The sequence below is a fragment of the Malus sylvestris genome, chromosome 3 (assembly GCF_916048215.2).
Source record: "Malus sylvestris chromosome 3, drMalSylv7.2, whole genome shotgun sequence".
Lineage (NCBI taxonomy): Eukaryota > Viridiplantae > Streptophyta > Magnoliopsida > Rosales > Rosaceae > Malus > Malus sylvestris.
Genome location: NC_062262.1, coordinates 31,466,024 through 31,493,612, shown reverse-complemented (window position 1 = coordinate 31,493,612; position 27,589 = coordinate 31,466,024). Strand labels below are relative to the sequence as shown.

Genomic DNA, 27,589 nt, shown 5'->3' with positions numbered 1-27,589 from the left:
TTCACCTTTAGCGTATAAAGGACGCATAGGCATTGGGAGAGAATTGCATTTCACCTTTGGCGTATAAACTACTTATTCTTGCTAAGGCTTGTGTAGGGCTAGGCCCAATTTTGAAGGAACCGGACCGGATCCGGATTAAAAGAAACGTGTCAAGTCGGGCCTGGTACAAATGATTTTAATAAAGGAACTGGACCTAACCCGGTCCGTTTAAAATAAACTGGGTCCACGGGTCCTTGGTTTTTTTTTTTTTTTGAAAACCCGCCACCTTCTCAGACCTTTCACCCTGCTCTGTTTCATCCTTCCACAAACACCAACCACACAACGCATAAAACTATAATCCATCACCCACTACTCCAGATTTATTCTTTCGTCCCATCCTCAAGATTTCCCTGCTCAAAATTTCAGTCAACCCCAAAAATTATCCACCAGCTTCTTTTTCTTGTTTATTTTTGTGGGTTTGATCTCCAAGCTTCCAAAATCTTTCCCAAATCCAAATTCTGATCATTTTTTTCACTTGGGTCTTCATAAAAATTGGAGAAGTTCTAGGCCTTCTACATGAACCAACACTCGAAACCATCGACGCAGCGGTGGCATTTTGCAGGAACCCTAGCTTCTATCTTCTTCCTCCTCTGCTCGCTGTTGTTCGATTGGAGGTTTCTGCTTTGTGTGCCTCTCTCTGTTCGATTAGTAAAACCCAGATTGGGGTTTTGGGCTAAAAGCTAAAAATGCATGATTTGTGGAAAACCTAGTTGGGATTAAGAACTTGAAGAAGAAGAAGAAGAAGAAGAAGAAGGTTCTGTGAGAGAGAGAGAGAGACATTGTGGGGGAGAGAGATCGAGAGGGAGGAGATTGAGAATCAACAGATCCGAAAGGGAGGATTAAGGAGATGAGAGTCTTTAGGAAGGCGTGAGAAAATAGGAGAGGAATGGAAAAATGTTACAAACAGGTCGGTCCGAGTACCCTTTTTTTTATATACTTCTAGAACCGGCCCACCCCTAAAATTTCAAAGCCCCACCCCGCCCTGCCTCGTTTCTCTTTTAAAAAATTAGGAAACAGCCCGTACCCGTCCCGAACCATGATTACCCGCCCCGACCCACGGTTTCTATACCCATTTACCCACCACTAGGCTTGTGGGCTCACCCTAGCAAAAGAAAGTTACTTATGCATATAATAATTCAAAATCAAAATATTATTACGAGCATAGATAGAAAACAACTTGTAAATAAACTTGAATCTTCAAAACTCTCTAAGACGAATTCTCCAAAGTAGTGCCAAAGAACCCTAATACACAATACATTATATTTATAGTTCGTTATTCCTTATCCTGCCTAAACAAGACTTTATAATAAATCTGGAAATCTAAGTCAAATAATAAAATAATAAATAAGAGGTTTTCTATTTAAAGTCAAATTCGTACTGTATAGAGAATTAGACTTTTAACCAACCAAATCAATTCTAATTTGGTCTCAAAATGTCTCTTTTAAAAGTTTAAGACGTTGCCAAAAAATCCTCAGAATGAACCTTCTTCAAAATATGTCATCTTGACTTTCAAAATTGACAAAACGTTCAAAAACATCAATTTGGTAAAGTTACGCACTGAGCCTCCTTTTATTCGCCACAATCAAACAACTTGGAATTAAATTATGGAATTTTGACACAATTATCTTGAAAGACTCAGAATTCCACTCCAATTGGAATTAAATTCTCCCATTCTTGTTCAAGCTCTTCACCTCTTTTTCTGTCCCCCCGAGAGAAATTGAGACAGTTCCAGAATAAGGGAATTGTGGTTCCCACTGGCACACAAAACACTGCCAAATAAGACAAATACAAATATCTCTAGCTGATTTGAAATTACTAAATTTCCCTTCATGTGTCGTGTCTCGTAAAATCTTCATTGTAACTCCAATTTCAGTGCCTCTTACGCCCACAAATTCGTAGCAACAAGTATTAATCGAATATACTAATTAATATGTCACATGTGTCCCAGACTACAAAGTCAACAAATACTTACTAAGGCATTTTGGTAATTACCCACATTGAGGATTTAAAATACTATAATTCAGGGACAGATCATTACAACGAAAGTCAACATTTACCCTTCTAAGAGAATTTTGGTCATTTCACATTTTCAGGAAATAAAATACAGTAAAATTAAGGATGGGTTGTAACAAGGGGTATGTGAGGTAAAAATAAGTGTGTGGATAACACCACTCTTTAAGAAAAATACATGCATACATACATACGTGTATATATATATGTATATACTAAAAGCCAATCTAAAAGTTATTGTTCCTAAGCATAGTGAATTGACTGTATATAGTAAAATCATACTACATATAAGCATGAAGAACCAAAGCAAATAATATAAAAGTATGCAACTATTTCGAGAATACGAGTAAATCACATAAATCTCAATAATAATAATTACGTGTAGTATAATATGATATGCTTATCAACAATAAATGCAGTCACACAACTTGATGCAAATTGTATGACAGCAAAGATATTTTAACATGAACAAGTTAGGTGTATAAATTTACGCTCTATAGTACTGCAATCACGTGAAACTCCCGCTAAGCGCATCACACATGTATCCTAGAATGCCTAATGAGCATAAGTACAATGTGAACATACACGTGAAGCATGTCCTGACTGTAGAACATGTGCAACACAAATGAATGCATATGTAGATTAGCAGATAAATATATATATATATATGATTTGGATTCATAAACTCATAAATCACAACAACAAATATATATAATATTTCTATTTTTTCTAGATTAAAGTCATGGCATGATATACAAACATCTCATAAAAACAGATATGGCAACTATATATATAATAAATAGTTTAAAAACAGAAACCCACTCACTAATACGTCGTTGGGTCATAACCGTCGTGCTGTGCATGTCCTATGAAATTCTCGAGATAAGTCTTTCTTTTATGGAAAATCACTATACGGTTTTCTATAGCGATGGGTTACTATACTCCAAAAAGCAAGGTTTTAAAATCTTTTTTTTCCCGCTCACACCATTTGTTTTGCATCTCCAGGACATAAAGTAGTTGTACTCTAGTGGAGACGAAGATCACACCATTTGTTTTGCACCTCTCCAGTACTTAGTACTTGTACTCTAGTGGAGACGAGGATCACTGGCAGTTTTTGAGTTCACTTTCGATAATGTAGGAAGTTATTTCTATTATTTTTGTATAAATATTCTTTATACTTCTGCACTTTTGTTTATGCTCTGACACTGCATGCATTGTAACAAGGGTTCATCCCACACTGTGCACTCTTCGTTAATTTTATTTTCATATGAAAAAAAGAAGCTATACTTAGTAAGGGGACATAAACCCCTGATAAAGCAAGAAATAAAAATACAAGAAAAGAGGGGGGACATAAACTTTACCTTTCTCGAAAAAGAAAATACAAGAAAAAGAGGGGCCATATACATTAACCCTTTCAAACAAAAAATACAAGAAAAAGAGGGGACATAGGTCCAAACCCCTCTAAAATAAAACCTAAAAGATAAAAACTGGTATCAGAAATATACATATCCTTTCAGTCTTCAGTATGAAAAGAAAACTGAAGATGTACGATAAAAAGTACAATCTAGTCTCCTCTGAGCCTTCTTTTCATCATGGTCATAAGCACTGTAATCTTGACATGAAGCCTATCTTGTACATTTTCTAAGAATTTAAAATATGCATATCTCCATGTCTTCTTAACAATTAAAGAACCACACACTCCCCAAAATCCTACGATGAAACCTAGTGCAGTGAAAATATACAACCATGGAAATTGATGCTCACTGTCTACACCTTGGTTGTTCTTACTATCTGCATCAACGCCGTTAATTGGTAGACACTCATTCAGAAGTGGAGAGCCACACAGTTTTGAATTCCCCTCAAACGCAGAATCATTGAAACTTTGGAGTTGAGTGCCTGTTGGGATCGGTCCCTCGAGATTATTGTACGAGACATTGAAATAATTTAAGAAATTTAGACTTGCCAACGACAACGGGATGTTTCCAGAAAAATGATTAATGGAAAGGCTCAATTTCTCTAGATTTTTTAGGTTGGATATTTGTTCTGGAATGTTGCCAGAAAAGTTGTTGCCACTGAGATCCAAGTTGTGGACAAGGTGTATTTGGCCGATCTCAGTAGGTATTCTGCCATGAATGTAATTGAAAGATAGGTTTAATGTTGGTGGAATGCTGGACAATCTTTGTTGGTAAATTAGGGATGAATGGGGGAAGATACGTAGGTCAACATAGTCGTCTACTTGAGTTGTGGTTGGTTCTTCATGTACCAACCTTGGTAGTCGACAAAGTTCTTTTGGAAATTCACCTGAAATTCGGTTGTGTGCCAAGCTCAAGTAAAAGAGTTTGGGAAGGGTCCCCAACGATCTAGGAATTGGCCCTGTAATTCTACTGCCTGTCAAAAACAAGATCTCTACATTCTTGAGTTTTGATAACCATGAAGGCATTTGACCAGTCAACTCACAATTAAAAAAACCCAAAAGTCGAAGATTTTGGAACCCACCGAAATCAACCACGCCTTCATCAGCTAGCATTTCCTCACCTTTGAACGAATACGCAAGCAATAGTATTTGAAGACTTTTGCAATGCATTAATATCTTCATTGCCCCAGTGATGTTGGTTAAGCCAATCAGTGAGAGAAAGGACAAAGACTTCAATGAAAGAATTTCAGGTTGTATTTGTCCCTTCAGATTATTTGCTGTGAAACGAATAGCTTTTAGGGACTGGCATGAATAAAGGCTTGTTGGAAATGTACCGGTAAAGTGGTTTTGATGTAGGTCAATTTTACTGAGGTGACTAAGCCTCGAAAAATTGAGCATGGAGATATCTCCTTCCAAGTTGTTGGTTGCCATATGTATTTCTACAAGGTTCGTGCAATTCATCAATGATGGGGGCAAATAACCTTCGAAATGGTTGTCATCAAGAGTCAAGAGTTTCAATTTGGAGAGCTTTCCAAAATGGAGAGGGAGCAGGCCACTCAATTGATTAAAGGAGAGGTCAAGGATTGCGAGGTTGGTGAGGTTGAAAATTTTCTCACTTATGGCTCCATGGAGTGAATTGAAAGGGAATGCAATTTCTTCAAGTTTGGTGGCATTGTAGATATCTTTGGGGAGTAGCCCTGAGAGGATGTTGTTACCAGCACGAAAAACTTGCAGTTTTGAACACTTCCCGAATCCAGGAGAAATGCTACCATTGAATTCATTGAGGGAAAAATCCAACAGCCTAATCAAGGGAGAAGATTGAAGACATATAGAGGATGGGATCAAACCTGAGAAGCTATTGTTGTGGACATTGAAACTAGTTAAATTCTGAGCTTGTTGAAAGAATGATGATGGAATTGCACCGTGGAAGCGATTGCTTGACAAATCCAACGTCTGGATATTGTGGGATGGCAAAGAAAAAGGTAGCTTTCCTGAAAGAAGATTAAAGCTTAAATCAAGGATCTTAAGACGATCCAAAGACGAGAAGAATTCAGTTTCAAGTGATCCGGAAAGTGAATTGTGAGAGAGATTCAAGTGGGTGAGGCATGTGAGATTTCCTAGTGATGATGATGAGGGGAAAATATCTCCTTTGAGACCCTTGGAGGATAAGAGCAAATGGGTGACCAAACCATCCTTATTACAAGTGATGCCCTTCCAATGACAACAGTTAACCGAAGTCCAATTTAAAGGACGAGAAGATAGGGTGGAGGCGAAGGACAGAAGAGAGGCACGCTCAGTTTGGTTGCATGCATGAACATTTGTAGAGATGATGTGAGAGAATAAAAGGATGAGAAGGAAGTCATGAGCCATTGGGTTAGAAATTAAGCTGCTCAAACATACATATGTTTCTTTACATTCAGAATTCTCAACGGTTTGGGTATATATAGAGCAACTAAATGCATACGTAATCTGAAGTTCTTTTGCGTCTTCCTTTTAGCTTGAACACGCTAGCGGCAAACATCACTGCAAACTGAGAAATTGGCAAACAACCATTACCCTACAGGTGTTCCAAAGCCCTCTATACGTTGAAGAGAAGACATTGTTCTGAAGGAGGGGCCACCTTGAAAAGGACCAGAGCTAATGTCAAAGTCTTGCCATAGAAGGGGAAGAAATTATGCTTTTATTTCTACACGGTAATTGAAAAAATAAAGATAAAGAAAAGGGATCATTGAATTTAGGGAAGCAGAAGAATATGAAGTGACACCAAACGCTAATTTTCGTACGCACGTGGTTTTTATTAGGGTTCTTTAGATATAAGCTCATGCAACACTTATTTTCTTGATAAAAACTTATCTCTTTTTAAACATCCAAATAAAACTCAAATTTGAAATAAACTGCCAAATAAATACCTACTATTTTCAAAATATTTACAATTGTACCACGACACCCTAATTATGTTGATGAATTTAATTATCCACCATAAATATGACAAATAAGTGCATTATTATTACAAAGTATCTACTTTATACTTGTCTTGTCATCATCTGTTCCATTTCTTATATTTGTTTGACAATCATTGTAGGTGTTGTAGGCCTATTTGATTGAACGATCTAGGGTTTAGAGAGAGGGGGGGCCGGCTATGGTTAGTGAGAAGAGAGATTGATTTAATTGTGAGGTGTGTTTGATTCACCCTATTGTGCCTTTATGTATAGTAGTATGATAGGTAAAAACTTTTCCCTTTAGGATCACAACATTTAATAGGTAATCTACTCCTAATAGGAATATAAGATACTGTCCCATATCTTATACGATTTACACAATCACATTCCTATTCTAAATATGACTGCAACACTCCCCCTTAAGTGTGTAAATACTTAACAAACCATCGCATTAGATCTTCAACAGATAAGGTAGAATAGTTGATGAAGTCATCGGCACAACGGGTGATCACAAGTCTCAAATTTAAGTGAAGTATGCATTTGTAGTAAAACTCACAAAATCTTGCTATGGTAAAACCCAAGGCATAGGGAAAACCCATAGACTAAGGAGAAAAGTGAAAAGTATGCATAATGTCTAAAATGAACGTCAAACTGGACGAAGGTAGTGAACTCATTAAAACCTCGTTAGGTAGCAAAAACCCAGTGGGAAAAATGCTCCTAATCGTTGGAAAAAGAGTACATTAAGATCATGTAAGTATGTTTCTTGATACTCCCCCTGAGTTAGACATATCTTCTAAATAAGAGAACTACAAGTGATTCAACTTAGATAATTTACGCATACCGATTCTTTGGACGAGCTTCTGAAATGTAGACTTGGGCAATGACTTGGTGAAGAGATCGGCCAGGTTATCACAGGAACGGATTTGCTTGACTTCAATGTTCTGATGCTGCTGCTTGTGAGTAAAAGAACTTTGGCGCTATGTGCTTGGTGTTGTCTCCCTTGATGTATCCCTTCTTCAACTGCTCGATACATGATGCATTGTCTTCAAAGAACGTCGTAGGAAGGTCAACGACTGATGTAAGACCACTAGTGCTTCAAATGTGTCCCATAACTTCTCTCAGCCAAAAGCACTCACGCAATGCCTCATGTAGGGCGAGAATCTCAGCATGGTTAGACGAAGTCGCAAATAACGTTTGCTTGGTAGACTTCCAAGATATAACGGTGTCTCCAATGGTAAAGACATAACCTGTTTGAGAACATGCTCTATGTGGGTCAGACAGATATCCAGCATCTGCGAAACCAACAAGGCGAGAATCAATCAGAGTACCCGGCAACACTTGGGGATTCGCGGGTATAGAACAAGCCCAAATCCGTAGTACCCTTAAGGTAGCGGAAATTGTCTTTAACGTTATTCCAGTGCCTTCGTGTGGACGCATTGTTGTATCTTGCCAATAGATTCACAGCGAAAGAGATGTCAGGTCTAGTGCACTGAGCCAAGTACAATAAAGCCCCAATTGCATTTAGGTAAGGAACTTTGGGTTCCAAAATCTCTTCCTCATCCTCCTTTGGATGAAAGGGATCTCGTTTAGCATCTAGAGTCCAAATGACCATGGGTGTACTCGAAGGCTTCACTTTATCCTCATTAAAACGACGTAACACCTTTTGGGTGTAGTTCGATTTATGTACTAGGATTCCATCCGAACAATGCTCGATCTCCAGGCCGAGGCAATATTGAGTTTTCCCGAGATCCTTCATCTCAAATTTCGATTTCAAGTGTGTAGCAATTTCCTCAAGCTCTGTAGAAGTCCCAATGAGATTTATGTCATCGACATAAACTGCAACGATTGCAAATCCAGAATGTGACTTCTTTATGAACACGCATGGGTATAGTTCGTTGTTCACATAACCCTGACTTGTCAAATATTCACTCAGACGGTTATACCACATCCGCCCGGATTGTTTCAATCCGTAGAGTGACCTCCTCAACCTAATTGAGAGAGTGTTCCGTGGTCTAGAACTATTTGAGCCAGTTAATGGAAGTCCTTCTAGAACTTTCATGCATATTGACACTACAATTTTTCTTTTCCAAATCTACATAAACATTTCAAAACGTTTAATTGAATGAAATAATATAAAATAAACGTAGATAACAAGTGTAATAGACCCAAAGTCAATGATATTAAGGGTAATTTAGACATCCAAAAATACCAATTTTGCCAAGTCACACTTAATTATGGATATTGCTTAATTGGAGTCTAGTCATTGGGTTTTTATTAGTAAATTTTACAATTGTGGGTTTTAGTTAATGAAAATTGAATTCCAAGAGGTATACTCATATTTTCAGTTTTTATTACTATCAACGTTTCATGTACGGCATGCCAAAACCTAAAGCGACTCAACTAGCTACTTTAAATGTTATCTATCAAGCTGAAATGAACCTGAACACCACCAAGAACTCTCCCCACACCTTATACCTTAAACTCTAGACCCTAAACATTACCCGCACACAGGAAAGCATGTTGAGAAAGAATATGACTCAGCATACTCGAAGTAGACATTCAAAACTAGACTTTGTAGCTAAACTGGTATCTGAGATTGGCGTAACTTCTTAGTTTAGTCCATAACAATGAAAATCAACAAAAGTGGTCCCCAAATTTATCCATCGTAAATCATTTTGGTCTTTACAATTCTTGAAAAATAAGTCAATTATTATGTTAATGTGATGAAGTGACACCACGTGGTTTCCACAAATCCATCATCTTTGACTCTTGGTCTGGGAAGTGAACCCAAATCAAAATCTTCCACAAAAAGAAAAAAAAATATTTTGATCTGGACAAACTCAGTATAATTGACAAATTTTTCACATAACGTTTTACAATGGACAAACTGAGCGACAAATTTTGTCGATTTTCATTGTTAGAACTTAGAACCAAACTGAGAAGTTATGTTCGCGATCATTTTGGCAATATCAAAGATCATTTTGACTCAAAAGCCTTAAAAATATAATATTTCAAATTTTAAAATATGAACCATAAGAAGAAAAATCTAAAACATAAGAAAATCCTTCGAACTCCTATATTCATCCAAGAGAGATTTTCCACTTGAAGATGACATTAGATGTGAAGGATGGGCCACCATGGAAGGACCAGACCTCCTAATTTTAGCGAATTTGCCCTTGATGAAGACAACCACATTGAATTGAAAAGAACTAATGCCTTTCCTATTAGGTAATTGAAAAAGAAAAAAAAAAGATTTTGATCTGGACAAACTCAGTATAATTGACAAATTTTTCACATAACGTTTTACAATGGACAAACTAAGCGACAAATTTTGTCGATTTTCATTGTTAGAACTTAGAACCAAACTGAGAAGTTATGTTCGCGATCATTTTGGCAATATCAAAGATCATTTTGACTCAAAAGCTTTAAAAATATAATATTTCAAATTTTAAGATATGAACCATAAGAAGAAAAATCTAAAACATAAGAAAATCCTTCGAACTCCTATATTCATCCAAGAGAGATTTTCCACTTGAAGATGACATTAGATTTGAAGGATGGGTCACCGTGAAAGGACCAGACCTCCTAATTTTAGCGAATTTGCCCTAAATGAAGACAACCACATTGAAAAAAACCAATGCCTTTCCTGTTAGGTAATTGAAAAAGAAAAAAAGAACAGAGCATTGAATTTTGGGAAAACTTATAGCTAAAATTGAGTGAAGTCTAACGATGGTTACGTGGAAAAGTCAACAAAACCGAAGTGTCGTATACAGAAAATGATAAACATGGCCTGAGTAGGAAGAAATTTGAATTTGAATGCAAGGGTAAAAAGTTAGAAATGGAATAGCTTTGAATTAAACCCCGGAGTTTCGGTTACAATCATCTCCTATTATTTTGATCATGATAATGAGTAATATGAGAGAGAATTTATAAATTAAATTTTTTTTATAAATAAAATAAAAATATGATATGAAAATATATGAATAGTAAAATGGTGATGTGTACAAAGTCTATCAAAAACTGAAATTCAATAAGTTTTGGGAAATTTTATTTAAACCCATTTAACCTCTTTTAACACCCAACTTAAATTTTAAATGTTAATTGTCTATTTTACCCTATTGCATAATTACTATTAAGTACAAAATGAAATTAATAATAAAACTCAAATTTATCAATAAACCCAAACACTATAATTAAACCCTACAATCACTCTTTATTTATCCTACGTTCATTCTAGCTAAAACCCTAATAGCTCTCATAGAGAAAAATAAGTTTTTTTATTGATGGATGGTGATTTTGAAGTTTTGAATTCTCCAACCAAAGTATGACTCAATTTATGAATTTTTTGTTCGTTTGATTTCAAATATAAAGTCATTGTTAATTCCTCGTGGCATTAGTTTTGGGGACTGCAGCTCCGATGCTCCTCAAAACTCCACCTTCAAGAGGGGCCATGACATGGTGACAGTTACCTTCTAGTCTACTTGCCCTCGGAATGACCTTATGACTGAAGGTACATTCGCCCTTGTGGAAATTCTCCATGGAAATGATGCTTGGCTTCCAGCATATGACGACGATGATTTCTGCCTGTGTTTTAAGTGGTCAAGACCCGCCAAACTTAGTACCAGAAGTCAGGCAACCATAGAATGGAGAATTCCTCAATCTGTAACTCTCGGCATCTACAGAAGTATGACATTTTGGTGCCTCAAAGAGTTTCGTGGGATCCATTCGCCATTTTACAGGTTCATCTAGTGCCTTCGTGGTAGCATAAGATGGCGTTTATTATCTGTAACTTCATACACGAATACTTGTTTGTTAGTGTTTTGTGCTAATTATACGGCCGAGTAGTTATCACGGACTCTTATCTCTTGCGTGTACAGAGAGCATCTCGTATTCCTTCCTTCGTACTATGTTGTTGTGTAATCACGACGTTGTTTGTGCAATATAATTTTACACTACTTTCTTGCTGTTTCCATTAGCCTTGATGTGCCTCTAAATTAATACAAGTCTGTACTAGATTTTGACTATCTAGATGAACTTTTTTTGTGCAAGCCTGAAGCACGATGCAAAAGGGAAAACAAGTGGATGCAAAGATAAATCCACATATTGAATTGGGTTTATGGGGTATATTAGGTATTAAATTTTGGTTTAAAGAGATATTAATAGTTTAGTTAAAATTGAAATGGGTGAAAAGAGTAAGTTGATTGTAAAAATATGTTAGATGGGTTTAAACAAAATTTCCCATAAGTTTTTAATCATAAAAAATTGGTGATTAGTTAGGGATGGGAATCCAATTTCCCCAGAGTGTAAAGTAGGTAAAAAATTACACTATTCATGTTGGTCGTGAAATAGGGCCTCGATTTCAACTGAATTACAATTGTGCCATTGCACCACAGCCCTTCTCTCATCAATCTTGACCCGTGCCACTAGCAACCAGCCAATCCGGATCCAACCCGCACCCACATCAATCATCACTAAATATTTTGAGCTGTAAATTCTTATTTAATGAAACGTGGTACAACAAGATTGTTTAAAAATCAAGTTCAAAATTTAAAATAAAATTATTTTTTATTATTTTATAAAATAAAAAATACTAATATTTTATTACATATTACCATGACCATTCAGTTTAAAAATGAAGATATAAAAAATAATTACTATTTATTAAACTGAGGTTATTCAATAGTAAATTACTCTACGAGTCTTTGCAACGTTGGAGTTGCTTTAAAAAGCTCAATCCCAAAATCTCCTTCATAATTTTCAAAAACAACAGAAGGGAAGAGAAGAAGAAAAAGTTACCGATGCCCAGATCGGGATGAATGATTGCATCGTTCAACTTGGAGCCTCCTTTCTTCTCCGCCATTTTTTCAGCTCCTTCTTTCTCCCCAATTCTCTGCAGAATTCCCAGTCGCAAAAGGAGAAACCTTTTCAAATACATTGGGCCGAAACGGGTCGGGTCTGATCCAAACTGTGTAATTATAAAACTATTTGAAATGGGTTTCTGCATAAAGCACCTAAGTTGATTTGATAGGATTCAACCCGTTTACAGTTTCGGGGCAAAGCTGTCGTCTTTCTCGGTTTCTCCCCTCTGATTCTCCCACACAGAACAAAAGAGAGTTTGTAACGAAGGAAGAAAAATGGGTTTCAGATTTCACAATTTAATTTGGTTTCTAGAGAGAGAAAGTGTTCTTCTTCCTTTTTTAGGGTGAGAGTGTTGTAATTTGAAGTTTTAGGTGGTTTTTTTGTGTGTAGTTATTTGCACCGTTGGAATCAGCAAGCGGCGCGAGATGCAGCGCAAGTCCATGGCTTTACAGCAACAGCAGCTCCCCGAAAATGCTGCAAATGCCCTTGAGTGATGTCAGGTTTTTGTTTGAAATTCTCGCTGAATGTGTGTAAAACAGTAACAATTTGAGTGATTCGTTCTCAAATTTTGCATAAATATGAAATCTTGCTGTGTTTTGAGCTGGATTTTCGAATTTCGCCGCGGAATTTGGCAATTTGTCTCAGCTTTTAAGTTTATATGTGCTGCTCCTTGTGAACTCTAGTTAGAATGATCGAGCTTCAGTAGTTTGGTTGTTGAATTTCACGGCCGAATCGTAGACGAATTCGTATCCTTCGATGTATAAAATTATACCGAATATGAATAATTCTCGGCATAATGTAAGAGCCCTGGTGACCAAAAATCAAGTTGAGATTGGAGTCAGATAGGGATTGGGGATGAATTTTCGATTTTGTATTCTTTTCGGCTCTCTTTTCTGTCAATTTTTCTGGAGTTTATACTTTGATTCATGCAGTATGCAAACTTCCTCTGTGTATGCGTGTGTGTTTTGTGGGGATATTGTGATTGCCAAAGAGCTTTCGCTTATTGTAATATACATGTCTATTGGACGATCATACATTGCACTATTTTAAAACGTTGGGTGGAGGCACAACTCGTAGTCTTGAAGAATTGGATTTGTTAGTAATTCGTAGTGGCAGTGAACTTGGTAGTTCAATATTGTTATGTCATGGATTTTGCAGCACGCTTTTGAGCTTGCTCGTTTAACTGTTCTGGGATGATCATGCGCTAATCTTTTGCAGTTTAAACTTCTAACTTCACATAATGTACGGTACCATGAGGCCGTTACTCTACTAAGTTCTGCGAGCTTCACATAACGAAGGCTACATGTAATGGCAGTTCTCTTCAAAACTTTCAGTGTATTTCTGCATAAAACTGTCAAAACTTTCAGTGTATTTCTGCATAAAACTGTCAAAATCGGTTCTGTTATAAGAGTGAAGTTTGTTAAAAACAGAGGGTCTGCAACTGCTTTGAGATAAAATAGTTTTGCCAATACTGAGTGTTCAGATGTTTGAGAAGTGACCTACCAAACATGTTTTTGAGTTCTAAAAATTTAAATCAAAATATGAGAAAATTAAATTTTTGGACAGGAAGGATATGACATGTTTGAATGTCTCAAAGTTATCTTTATACCGGTGCACTTGAAGGAAGTTGGATAATAAGTTCAAGGTATACTCTTAAACTGATAAGAACGATAAACCATAAGGGCATGTTTACATATGGGGAATCAAAATAAACAAGAATCTCGTTACGAGGAAATCAGCGTGAAAAAAAAACATAAAAGGCATTCTCATGTTTACTAACTATCAAGAATTAGAATAATAATAAAGTTGAATCTCAACAAAGTGTTCACGAACTATTAGGAATCCATATGCAACTAAATTGATTACTAAAATTTTCTTGGTAGAAATAAATTTTACTTTTCGTCACAAGGAAAAGTGAAAAGGATAGTTATCGTATTAAATAGTTTGTGAAATGAGCTCAGGCGATTGTCCATGTTTGAAACAAAAATGGACTTGAGCATGTGCAATGGTTGGCATCAGAGCACTTTCAGTGTAAGAAGGCACCTTAGGCTATAGACAACTCAATTCCTTTAAATGAACAATAACTGCTTGCAATGTAATTGCTCAGTGCATCTCCACTCCTAATTTATAAGAAGGATAAACCATAAGGGCATGTTTACATACATGAAATCAAAATAAACAAGAATCTCATTACGAAGAAATCAGCGTTAAAAAAAGATATAAAAGGCATTCTCATGATTACTAACTATCAAGAATCAGAATAATAATAAAGTTGAATCTCAACAAAGTGTTTACGAACTATTAGGAATCAGTATAAAAACTAAATTGATTACTAAAACGTTTTTGGTAAAACTAAGTTTTCCTTTTCATCACAAGAAAAAGTGAAAGTACAGTTCTCGTATAAAATAGTTTGTGAAATGAGCTCAGACGATTGTCCATTTTTTGTGGACTTGAGCATGTGCAATTGCTGGCATCATAATGTTACACTTCCGGCGTATGACTGCATCAATCAGACAAAAAAACAAGTCAAACAAACAAACATACAAGATTGTTCCTCGCTCTCGGCGATGATCGGTTTGTGCACTAGTATAGGTTTATTGTGTCTATTGTTCTTATAACAAATTTATATTGGTGCGCTTGTGCTTGATGTATTGTTTGTAAAAATTTATGCTAGCTTAATATCTTGATTATTAGTGCTATATACCCAATTGACACATTTATACTTATTTATTATGATTCATGAAATATCGCTATCGCTTCTTGTCAAAAATAAATAAAAATACATACAAGATTGTGCGTCATTAGATTTCAAGTTAATTAAATATTCATCATACGCACATTGGCCCTTTGAAACGCAGAATTCTGTTGGCAAGCTATTTTTCAAGGCTGTTCTGCCCTTTCGTGCAAACATTGAGCTTAAGTTTGGTGCATGCATGCAGCTACATCTTCAAACGCTCATGACATCATTGAATTGGTTTTAATTAAAACCAGTATAATTACCAAACTGCCTATGTTCTAAATAAATAAATTTATTTGCTAGGTAATAACAATTTCCACAACAACATATACTTATAAATTATAGAAACTTTTGACCTCTTTATAATATAAACCATAATTTGTTTGCCCCTTTTTCACCTCTTTAAAACCTGATTTTTTTTTTCCTTAAAAAAGACTTCTTCCGTTGCAATTTCGCTTTACAATTAAGCATTTTTCCAAACTGCTACGCAGACTTTAATTGCCCTACCTGTTATTGTTTAGGTCATCATCTCCAAATTGCTATAAATACACCCTAGGTAGACTTGGCATTTTATAAAATATGTAGGGATATAATAATGGGTAAAAACCACGCATTCCTGACCCCACCAACTCTCGGAATGCAATTCTATCTAACCTCCACCAGGGAATCTAAGGGTCTGTTTGGTAGTGTACTTGAATCCAACTTTTTAAACTCAAAAACAATTTTCAAGTTTTAGGCCTTAAAAACTTGTTTGGTAGGACTATTTTCAAAAACTGAACTCAAGACTAACTCAAAAATATAGTCTATTATCTAAAAACATAAAAAGTGAGTTTTTAGAGTTTTTAAACTTAAACTCACTTTTTTCTTTTCTCTTCCTCCTCCACTCTCACTCCAAATCTCTCTCTTTTCTTCTTTCTCTATCCTCTTTTTTTTTTTTTTTTTTATCTTTTTCGTCTCTCCTCCAATTCGCTCTTTTTATTCTTTAGGTTTTTTTTCTCACTCATCTTCCTCTTTATCTCGTATGATTCTCTCTCTTCTTTCTTTTTCCTTAAATCATATCTTACTTTCTTTCCTCCTCTCTTCTCTTTCTACCTCTCTTGCGACCTCCTTTTTTTAAATCTCTTTGTTATAGTTTAAGTCGTAAGATTTAAAAATTTTAAATTAGAAACCAATCAAGTTTTTGAGTTTTCAAAAAAACTGTTTTCAATAAATGTTCTTAAAAAATGTTTTGAGAAATGATAAAAATTTTCAAATAGGATACCAAACAGGCCCTAATTCTTCCAAAAGGAGAGTTGACTTCCATTTTTCACGTGACCACACAGTCTTGATTCTTTTATATCTTAATAAACACAAGAATGATCCATAATCAGAATTAAACTCTTTGTTTTCATTATGATTACGGGTGCATAAACACATCATTAAAGTCTCGTTCAATACAGAACCTTTAACCGTAAACTCTACGTGATTGTTACTGATCAACTATATAAAGATCCATTTACTGCAAGGGGTGCCAAAAGTAGGGCTAGAGATTGGAGTTAAGATGTAACAAGGTAACCGTACTTGAAAGTGAGGCTGCTTATTTAGTACCTTTTCGACTATGCTTAGGCGAGTACTTTGCATATCTTAAGCGATTGAAGCTAAATGTGTGAGAAATACAAATGGAACTAAAACTGGACTACACAAGATTATGAAGGGTAGTGGTATCCACACCCATTTTCACTTCACTCGTCCCTCTCAATTTTCAGCCGGTCGGATCGAATGAATTCACGAAGATCAATGGCCAAAATTAACAAGGATGTGTAAGAGCTAAAAACGGGTGTGTGAGTAGCACTTTCATATTATGAAAGCATGCATGAGGAATTTGTAAATGACTCATTCCAGCTAGTGAAGAATACGTCTTATATGCTTTTGTAATGCTCGTCGATTTCATTTCTAATTATATCTATCTAAAATTGGTAGTTCACTTCTTTCTAACTTGACATCAATCTCTTTTAAAACTTGAGCTTCTCGCTCAAACATATCATTCAGTTACTAATTTCTACACTAATTTCCCTCTTTAGTGCTGTGATCATAGGTTAATAGTATATAACCAGATGATGAGTTCAAACTCAAACTTAGGTGCTTTTTTTTTTCAGAAAAAAACGGTGCACCAGTTTCCTCAACTACTTGAGTTTGTTGTGTTGATCTTTATGACTTATCCGAGAAGAAGTTGGCTAGGTCTAGGATTTTTTTCAAATGTTGTTATACTGTTTGATAGTTGTTAGCTTCACTTTCCATTCTGCTGTAATTATGAAATTCATACTTCCCATGTAAATAGGGTTTACAAGCCCTGAATGTAATCTGAAAACTGTTATAAAGACGAGTAAGCCATCCTTGTGAGGGTATGCAACTGAAGTGAAAAACCTCCAGTCTACGTTCTACAGTAGGAAGCAAACCCTAAAACTGTACCTGCTGCAACCCTAAAACTGTACCTGCTGCAAACTAGACTGAAAAGAAACTTACATACTCTTCCGAGGATAACTAAACCAAGTTGTCGCCAATCACAAATTTTCCAATTTTTTTCGATTTTTATTTGACCAAAAAACTTGATTTCGCGGCAGCCCCTAATGGCAATAAAATTACCAGAAACCTTACTACCAAAACTGAAAATATCTCACCATCTTCTTCCACGTATTGAGAATGGATTTGTAAATTCATGTTGTAACTGGACTGCTATTTAGAATGAATTGGTATTCCATATAGATTTTAATAGGGGAATCCTTAAAGAATTTGGCTAAGATTGTATAGTATATATATGGTGGCCTCTGCTCTCGCAGTGTGGACTCAATACAAGACTAAGACCTATTATTAGTTGAGAACCTTGAACACTGAAGAGAGAAGAAGGTGCACTGCAACATTGTTACAGAAATCAGACATGGCAACCGGTTCAAGTTCATCTACAGGTACGGTTTTCTCCATACATTGGTTTAATGAACATTGATTTGTGTTTTGATAACAGTAGCTCATATAACTTGTTATTGGTTTATGTTTAATTCTAACACCTTCGACAAAAAATTCTAAAACCACGACAATGAACAGCTCCACCACCTAGTCTACCAGCTCTCCACTTGTCCCATACCTCCCACCAACCCCGACCAACACCAACACCTCCTCCACGTCGTCCAGAAAGTCATGGCCCACTACGCCGAGTACTACCGTGTCAAGTCTCTTGCCGCGGAGCGCGACACCCTCTCCGTCTTTGTTGCTCCCTGGGCCACCACCCTCGAGCGCTCCCTCTACTGGATTGGCTGCTGGCGCCCCACCACTGCCTTCCACCTTATCTACTCCGAGTCCTCCATCCACTTTGAGGCTCACATCTTCGACATACTCCAGGGCAACGGCACCGGTGACCTCGGGGACCTCACCCCCTACCAGTTCGGCCGCGTCAGCGAACTCCAATGCGAAACTGTAAGTATATATAAGTCCAATGCGAAACTTTATATATATAAAACTGTAATTATATGTAAGAGGAATGCTGAGGACTAATTTTTTAGATCAAATTTGTAAATCATGTGACATAATAAAAAATAAGCACGTTAATTATCAACAATTACGGTCTATAGTTTAAAAAATATTATAGATAATCTCTCTTGTATTATTCATATATATAAATCACAACAATGACTAAAACTATCTAAATTAGTTAAACTAAAAAAGGATTCTACGATGTCGAGAAATTTTTCATTGTGACGGGAACATGAATGGTACACCACGTGTTTTTATGTAAATGGTGAAAATTTTTATTTTTTTAAGTTATTAACTTTTTAACACACATATCCCACCATTTGTATAGTGACACGTGGTGTACCATCTTGTGTGCCGGTCACACTGAAAAATCTCTCCTACAATGTCTGCAAATAGCAACAATATTTTATTGATTTGTCAGTATAAATATGGAATTCGCACTTAATTCTTGTAATTTACAAAGGAAACTAAAAATTGTTATCAGCACTAATAATTTATTTTACACTCTTCATTCTCAAGAACGATACAGAAGATTGCATGATGACATTTTTGGACAGCTAAATAGCAGCTATTGGCGGGGTGAACAACGTAAACACTTAGTGTTCTAAATGTGATTTTGTAATATCTTTACATATGTGATTTTATAATAACTTTACATATTCTTATAAAGAAAAAATTGGAATCAACATGGGTAAAAGTCCCAAGAAATTGTTTAGGGGAGGGGCGATATTTAAAAGGGTAAAAGTCCCAAGAAACTGTAGATAACCAAATCCTTTTAGATAGTCAATAACATTAATGTCATTCTTAATTTATCAATACAAACAAGTTACAGTTGTTGTCTACGATGTTTCATGTCATAAAAATATCGCATAATAGGCTCATTATCAATAAAAAAAGAAGAAGACATGTAAACAATCATGTTATCAGTCAACCATTAATATCTCATTTCATCATTTTCTTTAACGAGTGTTATATCTCCTGTTAATCGGATTTAAAAACTTAGCTAGGAAAACTCGAACAAATAGATCACCAAAACATAAGTAATCACACTTTAATTATAACTTTTAATTATATTGACAAGGAACAAAAATAGTGGGTATAGTTAAATTTTTAGATTTTGTGTTGTAGGAATACATGTGACATTAGTCTTTTATTTCAACCTTCTTGCTTATACTCATGCTACATGTATTATACTAACACGAAAAGTTAAAATTTCACTATTTTTATTCCTTGTTAATATAATTAAAAGTTGTAATTATACTTTGATTAATTAAAAATTGAGGAACCTAGACGGGTCTTGCAGTGTGGTACAAAATAACATGATTTAAATGAAAAGTGGTGGGTTTGCCAAAAGAAATGGACGGTCAAGATAAAGAAAATGAAACACTAACCATTTAAGTTTTAACATAATTGGGGTGGGGGACAAGTGTGGTCCCCTGCTGTTTTGTTTTTTTTTTTTTTTTGTCATTAGTTAAATTTGGGGGTAGGGGGATTCGAACCTTGGATGGGTGGGAGTTTTCTTGGCTCTAGTGCCACTGCACTAGGCCCCCATCCTCGAAAACGATCCCTTTTACTTTGCTGTCTACGCACTGTTTCACTTAATTCTACCTTTCCACAACTACGCCATTTGCCTGGGATTTAAACAAAAAAACCAGAAACGTAGCGACGCCGCGCAGAGTACCAAAACTAGCACCGGCAAAGCAGAGCGGCAGCTGCTAGCAGAGGGGCGGAAATCTGGATCTTAGGCCTGAATTCCAGCGACCGGAGGGGCGGCCGCACCTCCTCGCGCCTCTGTGGCTTCGCCACTTACATGCGTAATGAAATGAGTAACTAGCTGCTTCATTATTTTGATGTAGGTGAAAGAGGAGAATGCGATATCGGAGCAGTTATCAGAGTGGCAAGCCGAGGCGTTTGAGATGATAGGCGCATGCACGAATCTGGATATGAACATGGGATCGTTGGTGAGTGTGTTGAAGACGGCGGACGATCTGCGGCTGAGGACGGTGAGAAAAATTGTGGAACTGCTGACTCCACAGCAGGCTGTGGAGTTCTTGATTGCAGCTGCCGAGTTGCAGTTTGGGGTCCGTGGTTGGGGGATGAATCAGGACCGTCGGCGTGGGAATGTCTGATTTTCGGTTTTGGTGATCAGACGGTGGTTAGTGATCGTTGGCGGAAGTAAATTGGGGTATACACTCTGGTTTGTTTGCAGTCTGGAGTACTATGAGCAGTATGTAGGTTGTTTAATGTTAAACCTTTTTGTTCAACAATATGGATAACTTTTGTGTTTTGTATCCTCCCATTAGCACCGTTGATCAATAAAGAATCGTATTTATTTTACCGTTGGATTAGTATGCTTTGAATTGAATCCTTATATATGTGCCAGAGAATTCAGCTACTTGAATCCTTTAATCATATTTTGTAGAGTGAAAATGTTATACTGATAGAGCCCTTAGTATTACTGTTTAGTGATGTTTCATTTCACTTATAAACAAAAGGTTTTAAGTTTAATTTTTGAACTCCATCATTACTAACTCATTGTTGCGATAAGCTCACCCTTCTCTTAAGTTTAATTCTTGCTAAAAAAGAATTTGAACACATCATTGATTGTCGTTTGTTAAAAAAATTATTAAACATGTTTTTTAATCATATTTATAGATGATATGGCATTTGTAAATTACGACACTGTTTATTATTATTTTTTAAATATTATTAAATAGCTAAAAGTAAGGTGTCTTTAGCATTTATTTTAATTTTCTGTGAAAAGGAAAGATAGGAGACCACATGCTTGGAGAATGATTCTCTCCCTTCCATTCTCTTCTATTTAAACAATTGCGTAATCTATTTAAACAGTTGCAATTACACTACATTTATATTTTGTTTTGAATTTTTTATATAGAGAATAAGATAAAAAGAAGAGTGTGAGAGGAGGTGATAGTAATAAAAGGGAAGAGAATCATACTCCCAAATGCTTTCGTCAAAGGGCAAAGTTGAAGGTAGTTGACGATATTTTGACGTGGCACCACACTAGGCTTCCTTGCCATGCAAGGTGATACCTGTGCCTTTGCATGGATGTTACTTGTCATGATAATGTCTTGCCAAGTAAGGCATGAATTTAGATCAACTAATCGATCTATAACAAACGCTTATGCCAACCAATCGATAACAAATGCTTATACATGATTTTTTTTTTTTTTAAATGTATGGTAGACCAAGTTTTAAGACCGCATTTGTAAGTTATGTAATGTGTCATTAATTAAAAAATAAGTACATAATTTAACACTTAAGTAATAGTTGAATTATCAACAACTAAGTAATATGATTTATAAAAAATGATTTAAATGAAGAGTAATTCTAGATAGACTAATTTCTCGACCAATAAGCAAACCATGTTTTCCTTTTTTGGGAAACCTCGACTGTACGAGGGTAATTTTATTGATAACGAAAAAATAAGTTACACTTAGTTAGGGGAGGACATAAACCTTACCCCTTAAAAAACAGAGACAACAAAAAGGAATACACGAAAAAGAAGGGGAGACATAAACCTTACCCTTCTAGAAACAAAAAACGAGAATGATACAAAGAAAAGAAGGGGGGGGACATGAAACTTAACCTTTCTAGAACCAAACCTAAAGGTCTAAACTTGCAAAACAAGTCAAACAACACCATAAAGTTAGGAGAAAATAAGAAAGTGAGACAAGATGCCGACATGCACATTAATTTGAGAAGCAGTAACCAGGCAAGCCAACATAATCTGAAAACAGAGCAGCACGAACCGCCGTTGGAGGAGAATCATGCAGTTAAAGATGGAGAAGACAAACCCATGTTAGCAAAATTGTCCGCAACAAGATTTCCTTCTCGATATATGTGAGATGCGTAGAAAGTCATTTTCCGAATGCGATCCAAACAAATAGACCATTGCGTAGGAAATAAACATGTTAATCAACACGTAAGTAAGAATCTAATCATCAATAATTACCTTATATCATTTTTTAAATTTGGTATAAATAGTTATTTTTCTAGCATTACACTTAAATATGGTCTCTTTAGTAATTTTTTTAGAAGAAACAATGATATATTAATATTCCAATAGATATTACATCAAATCTTGGATAAGGAGGTCCTAAATAAGGTCAGGAGGATCCTCAAACCAAACTACCTCATTGCCAATTGAAATAGCAAACTGAGCTAATATATGCGTTATCTCATTATAGGTTCGAGGGACATGCACAAATTGAGTGGGATGGAGTGCAACCGCAACCTGCCCAACGTCCAACGCAAGCATCCCCAACGTCGAAACATCACTAGAGTACATATGGATCACAGTCAGAGCCTGAGTATAATCGCTCTCTATTACAACCTGATGTACCCCCAAGCGTTGTGCAAGCCGAAGTCCTTCCATCACTGCCAATAACTCGATATGTAGCACTGATCCAATCCCCTCTCTCCTCCAGGCCCCTGCCGCAACAAACTACCCATTTCGCTCCCAAATTATCACGCCCACACCACCCACATTATTTGCCAACCGTGTAGCACCATCCACATTAATCTTCACCCATCTCTCCCGGGGCAACAACCATTTAGTTTGCAGCGGCTTTTTAGGGAGCCTTGGTTTGGAGTTGGCCATTTGGAAGGCCTGGTGCCAACTAAGAACACATTGAACCACCTTCATTGGTTTCCCTTGCTTTCCTTCCCAAACCTTAGCATTTCTCTCTTGCCACACCGCCCAAAGAAGCATACAAAAAATGTCAAAGTCAACTTCGTGTTGGTCCACCAACGAGATCAACCATTCCTTTAGGTATCGTTTGGTACGTGGGATGGGACGGAATATAGTGGGACAAGGTGTTCCGTCCCACGTTTGGTGCGCCTAAAACGAGTGGAACACGCTGTTCCACGGGACGAATTTTGGGTGAATTTTCGTTCCGCCTCACCCCTGGAACGACTTGTTCCACATTCGTGGAACACAAAATTATAACCTCTCCGTCTCCTTCTTCTTCCTCCTTGTTTCCATCCTAGGGCATCTTTGCTCCTTCGTTCTGTCCCGTCCTATCCCATCCTGTTCCATCTCATTTCGTTCCGTCCTGTCCCGCCTGCATACCAAACGATACCTTATTGAATTATCCCGCACACTCACCAAACACATCCCAATAGGAGATGTAAACCAAACCGCCCGTGCAAAACTACACTCCCTAAGCACATGACCCTTCGTTTCAGGAACTCCGTTACACATCGCAACCCCACTTCCAATGAAACACCTTTCTTAGCAAGATTGACTTTAGTAGGGAGAATACTTTGACTAGCCTTCCAAACAAAGACTTTCACCTTCGGAGGTATTTTTGCCTTCCAAACAGATCTCCAAAGCTTCGTATATGAATTTCCATCAAAATTTGAGGTAGAAGCACTAAGAGAGGGAGATTGCACAAGCTTCCAAGCAACATTATAAAAATGCCAAATCAGACGGTTCGCCGGCAAACGAAAGCTAATAGGCATGGACCGTATCATACTCACCTCTTCCTCTGAAAATAAAGCCGACAACACATCGAACCTCCAAGACAACGTTACTGGATCAATTAACTCCTTCACCTTCATACTTTCTTGGGAGCTTGGATCAATTAATTCTTGCACCTTATTCATACTTACTGGATCAATTAACTCCTTCACCTTCATACTTACTGGATCAATTAAATAATTTTTTTTTTAGTAGTTGTTGAATTATGCATGCAGTTATGAATGCATATTTATGGTGTACGATCGACGTGTATAATTTACTACCTCTCAAATATCCAAAACCAGTAATGTTCACTTTTTTTGGGAATATTAGATTTTTTTTTCCATTAAAAACACCATAAAATAGTATAACTAGGATAAACAAGACACACTCAAAACTCAGACCGAATACCAAGAATAAAAGCTGCAATTTACAAATGATCGATACGCTGGCTGAGAAGTATTATATGGAATAAGAATGAAAGCACTTCCATCAGCACTTCATAAATTGTTGCTTACTGTTGCACCATTCTCTACAACAAAACAATAAAATAAAATTAGAAATATAAAAGGAAATTATTGTTGGCACTCTAAAAATCCCATTTTGCACTCCAAATTTTCTATACTTAGAAAGAAAAATACACTTGTTAGAAGGAGTAAAATGAGATGATTTTTAGAATGATAATAACAATTTTCATATAAAATGTAAAAATCAAGTAACAAAATAAGTTAAGACAATAAGAATAATGAGTCAGATCAAAATAAAGAAAATGATAATAAAAAACAAAGGTGTATAAAACTTTTATTTTCCCTTCCTACACCAAACTGGCCATGTGCTGTCAATTGTCATTGCCCACAAAGCTTCACTTCACATAATCTGACACCCATTTTGATTTTCATCAGTGAACAACATGAAGGAATCAGACGGAGGTGGTGAATAATACGGTGGTAATTGGTCAAACCTAATGAAGGTACTGGTGAGTCTCCTTAACTATGGTTACGGGCAGAGTGAAATTCTTTCATAGCCTCTTAGGGCCCAGAAGAAATGAATAACCGTAAATTATCACAAGTTGTCCCTCTTTTAAAACGCCCAAAAAAAAAATGAAGGTACTGGTGTACCATGCACCGGCTAAAAGAAGAATAGAAGAAACAGTGTAAGAAAGGGACAAGGAATGCGCTGTGTGGGGAAATAAATAAGAAAGACCAGATCAACCAAACGCATGGTAGCCAAAGTCATATGGATGCCCAGACTAGGACAAAAATACGTAGGAGCCGTAAGGCGTTAGCAAGTAATCTCTTCTTGCACTGCAAAGTCTGCATATACCTGATGATGCAAACTTCCTTCACCAAGATCATTTGCAGAGGGTGCACAACCACAACTTGGGAGAGTTACCCCAATACGCTCCCACCAAATTAACATGCATGGGAAGCATTGAACGAAAAAGCATACCCACAAATTTTACGTAGGAAGGATCAAATACAAAAAATAATCCATAACACTACCCACGAATGGAGAGGACAAACTCCATTGATTTGAAACTCTCTGGTCTTTCTTCTCCAATCTCCAGTGATTTTCATCATTGATGAGTAAATTTAGACGCATCAAACTGACTGTTTATAGACACCAAACTTAGCAATATTAGAAAATATGAAAAATAACAATATAATTCCAATGATAATAATCATAAAGAAAATCACAAAATCAATAGTATACAAGATTAATATAACTAGGGAGAAAGAAATACTGACAAACTTGAAGATTGAGGCTTGCATAAATGCAATATCCTAAAAACAGAATTTCGCCCCTACTCTTGTGCTTGTAGTTCGGTAGGCGTCCGTCTCCTAGGATTCAACAATCTATAATCCGAAGTCAAAGCACTTCAATCTTCGGACTCTGATGAACGTTATATATTTCGTACTCTCAAAACACGACTCGAAAGACAAACGAAGAATGAGAGAAATAGAGTGGGGAAACCCTATTTCTCAAGAGTAAGAATTAACTTTAATTTTCTGTTCTTAATGATAATGGTTTCATGAGTTTATATAAAACCCAAGTACTTCTTGTTAAAGATATGTAACTTTTCATCTATAAGTATACATCATTTGACAAGGGAATGCACCTAAATAACATAACCTTTCTAAGAAAATATGGTTAACACTATTTTTCATTCAATTATTAAAATTATATATTACAATATTTTATACTATAATATATAATTTCCAACAATCCCCCACATGAATGAAAAATCAGGAAGAATTTGAGAGTACAGGCGAACAAGAGATACATCGGGAGATGTGTCTTTTGGACTTGAACCTACCCTAGTGAATACTTATCATATTTACTTGGTGACGCAGTGGATGTGGAATATCTTGAACTATTCACCGCAACAGTAAACCGAGACAATAAGCAACACACATCACTAATCCTAATATGTTACGGTTCATACGGTTGTGTTCATTTTGGTCCTAAACAAATCCCGGATTCATGAGAGCTTTAGAGAATTTAGTCATCTCATTCTCATAGAAAGCGACCCACTTCTACTCTCACATAGGGGGCCATAGATTAAGAATATTATGCAACAGTCCTCTTATTTATAAGATATCACTGTTGTTAAGTATAAATATACATCCTAAAACTTTTGCAGACAACACACTTCTTCCACCATATGAATGAGGTATATAGTGTGTTAACTTCTTTGAATCATGCTCAACCAGTTTGCCTATTGAATTTAGACCATGGGATCTCCAATCAACTAAGTTAGGTTTTCGTCCGGCTGATTCATTAGTTATGTTGGCTTTAGCCTCATTCCCCTCGATGATCAACTTACTCTCTAGTCCAACCTTTAATAATTGGATCCACCACTAGGATGACTACCATTAATGGTGTGCACAATCCATCTTATGATATTATATTTCATACGATAGTATTTGTTTGACATTGTTTAAAATGTTAAGTTCTCAAAATTATATTAGGACGTAATTACTAAGTAATTTGCTAACACTAAGCACTTGGGTAAACTCTCCCACATTTAAGGTATTTGTAAGAAAATCTCTAACATTGCCATACCTTAAACAATTACCCATTACAAGAGATGACATCTTAAATGTCGTTCAATTAGCAAATTACTTTTAACCAACCCTCACAATTCTTTCAAAATTGTAGTTTCTTTTAATGCTATCATTAAATCGATCACATTTTCCACTTTAAGAAGTAAAGAACAACTAAGATAAACTCTATCTATCTTTTTAGGCCTTCGTGCCTCACTAGAAATTATGAGAAAATCACTTCTTGGCTTTCATTCTTTCCTTACTATGACTAACATGTATGACCCAATGGCCATGTCCATTTATATGCTTACTTAATAAGCATCATCATCTAGCCCAATGATCAAATTAAATCTTTCTATTGAAATTGGGAAATTCATGCCTCAGTTTCATCATTAGACGTAGCGATCTTCCTTCTCAAAGAGGGCTAGGGTTTACGTCAAACACAACATATTCTATTTCCAATATCTAGCCACTGCTTTATGAGAGTTGTCATATTTTCTAATTATTGTAAAGATATATAAATTTCTTTCTTTTTAGAAAATATGAAAAATAACA

The 27,589-nt window shown here is 36.2% G+C and overlaps 1 protein-coding gene and 1 pseudogene across 6 annotated transcripts in view; one reads left to right on the top strand and one right to left on the bottom strand.

Annotated features, from left to right (window-relative positions):
- Positions 1 to 5,857, bottom strand: part of LOC126614629 (receptor-like protein 2) — a 179,565-nt gene extending 173,708 nt beyond the window's left edge. For 4 of the 6 annotated variants that reach the window (XM_050282279.1, XM_050282282.1, XM_050282278.1 and 1 more), the window contains exon 1: positions 4,145 to 5,857. In XM_050282279.1, the coding sequence (XP_050138236.1) occupies positions 4,145 to 5,833 (1,689 nt within the window). In that variant the 5' untranslated portion in view covers positions 5,834 to 5,857. The remainder of the gene's footprint in view (positions 1 to 4,144) is intronic. The other 2 variants (XM_050282276.1, XM_050282277.1) reach the window with 2 other exon arrangements.
- An 11,909-nt stretch (positions 5,858 to 17,766) lies between these two features.
- LOC126616404 (protein DELAY OF GERMINATION 1-like) lies at positions 17,767 to 20,839 on the top strand (annotated as a pseudogene).
- The last annotated feature ends 6,750 nt before the right edge of the window (positions 20,840 to 27,589 follow it).